Genomic DNA, 8,718 nt, shown 5'->3' on the forward strand with positions numbered 1-8,718 from the left:
AGAGTAGTTAATTATTCATGGAGTGCCACTTGTCAAAATGCCATCTCACTACTAGGTAGACATCCTCCCCTTGGGACTGCCCCCAAGCCTGTTGGCTAGGTTAGGTGGGAAAAACTGCCCTCTTTCTGCCTAGGCTGCTCTTTTTCTGTGTATTAACCAAACCTAAGTCTACAAATATTTCCTTTTGTTCCCTCCTTTTCCCCTCCCTGGCCTTCACCCCACATCCTCAGATGAAATACAACATACTGGGTATAAAGCAAATAGATTCATTTTCTAGCTGGTCAAATATTCATACAAAATTGTGGAAAGACACCTACTACACTGGCCCTGGATTAAGCCCAAGGAGAAACTTTATGATAAACTCAATATTATAATAAACTTAGCAATACACTCTGACAATTTTTAAGAGCTTTCCCACCCAATGAATTCCTTAAGGTGGACTCACTAGAGGCAAGAATGCTAGAATGCACAGACAGGGATAAATTAGCACATAAAGATGAGATGAACAATAATTATTTTAAAAGTCAGAGGCCACCTGTGAAAGAGGTGGGAAGATTTCCAACAAATAGGGGTGAAGTCTCACAGACCAGGGAGACAGAAGAAGGTAATCCCACTGTTATTTTTTGGAACTGGAAAAATGACAGCACAAGAAATGGAGGAAAAGAAATACAGGAGAGGAAAGGTTGTGCCAGGGAAACAATAAAAGGGGCTAGGATTAGAGAAAGAGACATAAGAAATTGGGATTATTTTGAAAGCCTCAACACACAATTTTGAATGCAGTGTGAAGTAAATTTTAAATCATAGTACTAGGTTTTTCAGAGCCATAAGGTTAAATATATGATACATTATTAGTGCCATCTTTCCAGCATAGCCTGTCCCAATGATAAGAATTAGAAATTCAGTGAGAAATTTCCTTTGTGATATGGATGAAACATTCTTGAGAAGAGTATTATTGCTAATAATAGCAGTGCCTGAAGGATTTTGGTCAAGATCTTGATCTGGTTGTTCTGAAAACAGGGAGATGAATGGGATTTGCCTCAATTAATTTTGAGGGTCATACAAAACCAAACAGAGCCATAAAGGATAGAGTTTGAAGAGAAAGGAAAACAGCGTTGAGAGCATGTATTAATAGAAGCTGTCTATGTTCAATTCTCTATTTTGTCTCTATTTTAAGAGACAAAAAAGAGAGAGGATAAATCTTTAGAAGCCCACGTACAGTGCTTTGGGATATTTCTTGATGAAATAACACATGTAGTTGAAATGAAGAAGGTGATGGGTGATGGAAAGGTGTTGTTAAGCTTCCAAAAAAATCCTTGTGATGAGCAAACTTGGAGAGAGATACTTTTTGGGATACAGAAGAGTTTCTGTTGTCAAAGGAATTAAGAGTGGAGTGGAGCTAGAAATGGGCCAGAAGAGCAATATTATATAAAACAGCAAAAGGGAGCAAAATTGCATGAGTCACGGGGATGGAAAGGACAGGAGGAAAAGGAAGTGGGAAAGGATAAAGCAAAGAAATGGAAAACCCTTCAGAGAATGACTTCCATTCTAAGCTGCTGAAGCAGGATGAGGGCATAAGCAGGCAGCATGGCTCAGCAAACCACCACAGGTAGGGGTGGGCTTGGTGAAAGTGGCTGGGGGCTGGGATCCCAGAGAAAGCAGGGCATGAGGGGCTGGGATGGAGAACAAAAGGCAACTATGGCAGATGGAGAAGGTGTAAACATTGACCAGAGGGAATGGGCAGGAAGATCTGAAATCACTACACGGCACTCCTCACAAGCTAGGTAGGATAAAGCGTTATCTCTGCAGCTTTGCATTTTGTGGTTGTCAGGAAGTGAATTGAAACTCTCCAGCTGCTGGCTTGTGCCTGGCTGCTCTGGTCCCAAGGAACTGCTGTCACGGATGGGCTCTGCTGGAGTACGGTTGCGTGAAAGGAGCTTGGTTTAGCTTATCTGTGCTCCCAGTATTGAACTTCACTTGTATTTGCAGCATGTTGTAGACAGGGTGATGATATGGATGGTGTGGGCTGCGTATTGACATTGTTCTCCTAAGCCAGGACAAGCAATTTCAGACTTGGCACAGAAGGTTAAGAAATGTTTTTAAGAGAAGCTTGTTTCATCTTCACAGCAGTCACTGCTAATACCAAAGGGGCACCATGCCAAGACTGGATTGTCTCATAATCCAACTAATCCCATTATGCCAAGCTTTGTGTGGTCCCTCAGTTTGGTAGCAGTCTCAAAAATCACTCTTTTTATGTACTGATTGCTAACCTAGTATGGGCTGAGCTGAACAAGGTGCTCTGACCCTTTAATGCACTGACATATCTGACTCCTCATAAAGCAGCTCAGCAGAAATATTTTTTTAACATTTTATAGTTTTTTGAAAACAGTTTATAACCAATACCTGCATCTTCTTTCAGCTCATCCAAATGCAGCTCCTCACTAAGCGAGGTCACGTTTGTTGTGGCTGCTACCGTACTCTCTTGCTGCACCTCTTCTGAGGCAAGCGCCTGGCACACAGGAGCTGGAGGGTCACTCTGCGTTGCTCTCGTGGCATCATCACCAGTGCAGGCTTTGCCTTCGGTATCTAAAACACAAAATTGTTTAATCTTAACTTAACCATGAGCAGTGAAAGCTGAAACTCCCAGCTATCCTCTTGAGAAGAGCGAGTCTCAAAGCTGCTAGTGCTCAGGGGATTGAGATTCGTCTTAGAGCAGCACCTTATTTCTAACAGTGCTGAGCATCTGTAATGCAAAACTTGTGGAGACCAGCCCATCTGGATACTAATATCCACCCAGTTTTCTCAACAGGGCACCTTTTCTGTGGGCATCCAGCAGCCTGGGCAAATGGCCATTGTACAGAAAGGGCACTGTACGCTGTCAGCACCTGCTGTGTGTGGGAGATGAGTACAGGCATGGGAAATCAGAGGTCTCTGGGAGAAGGCAGTTCCTTGCACGAGCAGAGCTCATGGTGCAGCGTGTACACAGGTCAGTCAGATGTGTCTGAGTTTGTTAGGCTCCGTGCACACCACGCCACCATCCAGCTGCGCCAGCAGTAATGCCAGAGCCTTTACCGAAGGCAAGGCTGCTAATATTCCCGTACCAAGCTGTAGGTTTTGAGCATAGTTTTAGTTATTCAGCTTTGAAAAGCGTGTTCTGTGTGACTGAGCTGATCAGAAATTCAAATCCCTCTTCATGCAGACCTAGAAACTGCTCCCTTTGCTTACTCTGAAAGATTTTTGTGCCAGTGATCCCTGCAGCTGTACGCATCTTGATGACTGAAGCTTTTCTAGTATTCTCCTATTCAGGCAAGAGTCCTCAGAATACAAACTATCCTTTTACTTCACGACTCTCTCAGAATTTACATGATCTACATCACTGTTGCAAACCAAAGCAATTACTTCCCGCTCTAGCTGGTGTGCCATGCTGATGGACAAGGCTGCTGCCCATCCCTGACCTCCTAACTTGTATTTCTCAGCCTAGACACTCCTTTCTGGAAGCTCCTGACAAGGCTAGGTTTTCTTGCAATGATATCATGACAAGTTTCTTGAACATTGATTTAAAATAACTAGCATTCCTAGCTACTCCTTTTTAATACTATCTGGACAATCTGCAGAGTAATTTATTGCCCTTTTGGGTAAGGGTATCAGATTTTGGCCCAGAGATGCTGCGGAAGGGATGCAGTATTTTTGTATGCTGAGCTCACTCAGTCTGCCTCATAATCACGTTTGGTGAAAAGTTACTGTTCTTAAAATAGCCCCTGCAGTAGCACAGTTGCTATGATACAGGGAAGGGGAGGGGGGAAAAAGTTCATTGCCTACATTTCAGCTCATTGTGAAGGCAGCCTATACATAATCATCGGTGTATTAACAGCTGCCTGCATTATTTGACAGGGAGCCCTTATCTCTGAGTGCTGTAAGTGCAGCTACATCTGATCAGTTTTGTACTCACAGTGGGGAGAAATATCGGGGGAAGCTCCCTAAATGTTTTCAAGGTAACTCTGCACGTTCCTCACATCCTTTGGAAAGGCAAGCTGCTGACAGCTGTGCCACAATGAAACTGCAGTCACAGACACGAGTTCCTTCGGAGCCCAGCCGATGGAAACTGTAATGACTAATGAAGTAATGACAAGCAGAAGACAGCCCTGTTGAAGAATTTCTGTTGAGGAGCAGCTGAGATTCACAACAGTGATGGTCCTGGTCAGAAATGATCAGCTTGTGCTTAGATCAAAGTGGATGTGCTGCTTTGATTGACAGTGGATCCCAACACCGTATTTTAGAGATAGTCCGGGGACAGGAGAAAACACAGACCTTAGATCCACTGGTAAGGAAAGCAGCAGAGAAACTTGAGCGTTGCAAAGTAATCAGAAGAAGTAGGGCTGTAATTTAGTTGGGAACGAATCCCACTGTATGCCAGACCCTGGACCCTGTAACCTCTTACAGAGTGCAAGTCGGTTCCCTAGAGCAAAGCTGTCTTTGCCCTGTGCGAGCAGAGCCGGAGAGGAGAAGGGGCCCAGGCTGTGCAGCATCATCTGCACAGTGTGTCTGGGCAGCTGGGTTTTGGGGTTGTGTGAGGAGAAAGGGTGACATAACCTGTTAGGATGACTCATCGCCAAAGCAAGGACGGTGCAATTTCACCCTGGGCTGCTCGCAGATTGATGCAGATTCTGCGCTAGCTTTGTGGTTTGCTCTGAGCCAAACAGTCCAGTTCAGAATGCTGCTTGACAGACCTTGTGCTCCGAAACTGGAGTGTGACACAGCTATTGCGAATGCATGAAGCAGGTCTGGAGAGATCTCAGACTACAGCTTCATCCAGTTTGGGCTATTTATGAAAGTGAGCAGGAATCAGGTCTCTGGAAGTGAAGTAGAGCCTGATGAAATAGAGGGATTTTAGGATTTACTGTAGTCTTTTAGCATAGTATTGCTACTTTGACAATTGCAACTTACTGCATAAACGAGGACTTAGCCTTGAAACTGCTGCCACTTCAGCTCAGTCCAAGTAGGGCACTAATCATTTACTGAGAATTATTTGGGTCAATGTTTGATTCCAGTTAATAAGCTGCTTCTACTAATAATATAATAAAATAACCCTGGAGATTCACAACACTCTGTAAAGAAAAATAACTTGCAGGCAGCTGCAATGTCCTTCAGCTGAGCGTTAGCCATTCTTTCCTTTGTGGGCAGCAGGGTGGTGTTGAAAATTTGTTTGATGTTTATAGGAGCTCTATGCAACTTTATTGCAGACAGGTAAGCAGCCTGCAGCTGCCTTTTTGAAAGCACAGCTTGTCATCACTTCTCACTGGACTATATGTATTTATTGAAACTCTTTTAATTTTGTTAAAATGATCTTGCAACTTAGCATCATCTGTTTTCTTCCCAGCCAGTTCTTTATGCGTGCAAGTTTATTGATTCATTATTATTATTACTTTTTAATGTGCTCTACAGAAGTTATATTTTACTGTGCTTTGGCAAAGTTGTAGATACCCATGTCTTCAAATTCATGGATTAAGGGGAACTTCCATACTCCTAGCAGAAATTGAGTGTATTTTTCTATCCCATAGTGCTAATATGCTAATAGGCCAAATAATTATCTAGAATGATGAGAGACACAAAGAGTTCAATGGACAGAGAGCTTTCTAAAAAATTCCATTTTAGAATACACTGATGGTTTGATAGATTTTTTTAACTTGAACATGAAACTCGTATTAAAATATATCCAATAAAATAATATGAAAATTGCTTTACTGCAATGAAAAAAAAATCCTGTTTAAAATGCTCTTTTTCTGACTCTTCAGTTGCTCGGTTACACTCCAGCATAGCATCACTGAGTATTGTCCCACAGGCTATTTATAGGCATGGCATTTATTTTATACAAAGAAACTCAATTATTAGAATCAAAGAACATAATTTCTATCTATCAGATTGGTCAAACTCAAAAGGCCAATCTTCATGACAGTACTTTCTGCTATAAAGTTTTCAAAGTAAAGATGGATTTATTTTTTTTTAATCTCTGTTTAGGTGGCAATGGCAACTGGGATGTTGTCCATAATGTTCGGAGCTCACTTGATCTCGCATAATAGTCACCCAGCTCTGTCTCCTTTGAGCATCTGTCAGGGCTTTGGAGCAGGGGTATACAGAACCACAGCCCTTTGCACATGTTTCGGATGTTTTATCATCTTTCATTCAATGATTTCTCCTGAACCTGGTTTGTACATGGGACAGCTTTAAAATGACACTACCAAATGCTTCATTTTTCCATGTGAATGAAAAACAGGCAGAATGACAATATGTTTTGTCACAAACTTGGTTTAATGGAAAGACAGCTGAAAAACATCAGGCTAGTATCATTTTATGAGGTTTGAATTCACGGGTTGTACATGTTAGCTGAATGCATCTGTATGTTTAAGTTTATATTTATACCAGCTTTAGCTGACTTTCTTGGCAGTAGGATTTATCTAGGTTTAGAGGAATTGCATAAAACAGCCGTACCAGCTCAGATTTGTACCATGTATAAATCAAGCAAAGATGGAGTTGCAGTCAAGATGGTAAAACATCAAAAATTAAGCTGCATGGATTGATTGCAGCAGGGAGGAATTTGAAGAAAGACATGCTTAATTCAAATATTGAATTTTCCTCTCTGTTTGGATTGAAGGTTTTCCTTTTTATTCATTTGAATGTTAGGTTTCTTCTTTTGCAATTATGTGTTTCCTATTGTCCTGAAAAAGACTTTGATAAAAAAGATAAAGATTTTTTATGTACCTTGTTCCATCATCTCCAGAAGGCCTTTCTTAATGAGTTCATCCCGACCTTGTCGTGCTGTCATCTTCTTCTCCAGCACTGCACAAAGTAGTACAATAACACAGCACCAGTTAACAGAGTGTTCATGTAATGGAGTGAGAAAGATGCAATGTGGAATTTCCCACTGGTCTCAACTACTGTGTGCTTGGAAAGAATCACAGAATCAGAGAATGGCAAGGGTTGGAAGGGACCTCGGGAGATCATCTAGTCCTACCCTCCTGCTGAAAGTTCTTCTGCATATTCAATTGCAACCTCTTATGCTTCAGTTTGCGCCCATTGCCCCTTGTCCTGTTGCTGGGCACCACTGCAAAGCGTCTGGCTCCGTCCTCATGACATCCACCCTTAAGATATGTGTATGTGTTGATGAGGTCCCCCCTCAGTCTTCTCTTCTTCAGGCTGAACAAGCCCAACTCTCTCAGCCTTTCCTCATAGGCGAGATGCTCTAGTCCCCTGATCATCCTTGTTGCTCTCCTCTGGATTCCCTCTAGGAGTTCCTCATCTTTCTTGAACTGGGGAGCCCAGAACTGGACACAGTACTCCAGGTGGGGTCTCACCAGGGCAGAGTAGAGGGGGAGGATAACCTCCCTCGACCTGCTGGCCACACTCCTCTTAATGCACCCCAGGATACCATTGGCCTTCTTGGCAACAAGGGCACATTGCTGTAAGGATTTTGTTTTGGGGAGCATGAACTGGTCAGCCCATTTGTGCCTTTTCCTTTGTTGAAACAGCTGTAAAAAATCACCCACATGTAGAGCTGAGATTTATGATCTAACCTACAGCCTGATCACACTGAGTGCAGAGTTACTGGGGTTTTAGAGCCTTTTTCTGTTTAATATGGCACGTGGAAGCTGCCTCAGGAAGTGGTGTCCTTGGCTGTGATGCTCTGCAGGATGTCAGGGCAAGTGGAGGGAATTGCACCGTCCTATCTTAGGAAAAGGCAAGTGAGTTTGTCTCCTTGCTCATGTCCTGGGACATCCCTGGAGACTAGCGAGAGCATGCAGTGCTGTGTGCTGGGCTCCTTCTCTGCAGAGCCTGCTGCTTGAGGGAAGGCATTTTACGTGCCGTAGCTCCCTCCTGTCATGTTTCATAACAATACTACATAAACTTCACCCCAAATAAAAGGGGTTGACAATACTTGGGCCCATAAATGTAGCCCATTTTGGAGAAGGGACAGCCCATGAAAAGCAGTCTGTGTCGAGGCTTGTGCTTCACTCTTGCGTTTTGACCCTTTCTTCTAAATGTACTATATTGTATTATACAGAAAGTCAGCCTATATGGGCTCTTTCTAGCCTTAAACATTATTAATCTGTAACATGCTGGAATCTCTGAATTAGGTTTAGATCAGGTTGCCATTAACTTTTCCTATGAAAGCAAATTTCGCCCAAGCTAAGCTTTACTCTGTGCAGCATCACTCTTGTTCTCATCCTACCTGCAGATGTCTGCTTTAGCTTCTCATTTTTCTTTTTCCGCCACTTCCATGGTTTGAAGATCCTGCCCAGTGTTGCCAGTTTGCTGTTCCTCCTCACTGGCGGAGTTCGAATCCCTGAGACCAAGTAGTCAGAATGCATTGCAGGGGACTGCTCCATCTCATCTGAGAGGGGAAGAGAGGAAAACCAGCTGTTTAGACAAAAAGCTTCAGCATAGACGTAAAAAGGGGAGGCAAGTGGAGGCTCACCAGCTAACAAGCATTCAGGCTAGTCACTGAGATAAGCAGTGCAGGACTTTTAAAGAAAGTCTCTGTGTTGCTGGAGCCAATGGCCAGGCCAAGGGATGCCAGCCAGCGAGGCATTCAGCCTCTCTGTGCCAGCCCGGTGCTTCCTACCAGCTGCTCTCTTGACTCTGGTCTTGCACAGTACCTGTCTGGATGCCAAATATTTCAGTATCTCCACTGCTGCTGTCCATCATGGATTAATCAGGGCTATTAGG

The 8,718-nt window shown here is 43.2% G+C and overlaps 1 protein-coding gene across 1 annotated transcript in view; it reads right to left on the minus strand.

Moving 5' to 3' along the window:
- Positions 1 to 8,378, minus strand: part of PHACTR3 (phosphatase and actin regulator 3) — a 54,354-nt gene extending 45,976 nt beyond the window's left edge. Inside the window, exons 1-3 of the mRNA XM_035899279.1 lie at positions 8,222 to 8,378; positions 6,754 to 6,831; positions 2,401 to 2,583 (exon numbers count right to left, since the gene is read on the minus strand). Coding sequence (XP_035755172.1) covers positions 2,401 to 2,583; positions 6,754 to 6,831; positions 8,222 to 8,378 — 418 coding nt within the window. The remainder of the gene's footprint in view (positions 1 to 2,400; positions 2,584 to 6,753; positions 6,832 to 8,221) is intronic.
- Between the last annotated feature and the right edge of the window lie 340 nt (positions 8,379 to 8,718).

The sequence above is a fragment of the Egretta garzetta genome, unplaced genomic scaffold (genome assembly GCF_000687185.1).
Source record: "Egretta garzetta isolate BGI_Z169 unplaced genomic scaffold, ASM68718v1 scaffold158, whole genome shotgun sequence".
Classification (NCBI taxonomy): domain Eukaryota; kingdom Metazoa; phylum Chordata; class Aves; order Pelecaniformes; family Ardeidae; genus Egretta; species Egretta garzetta.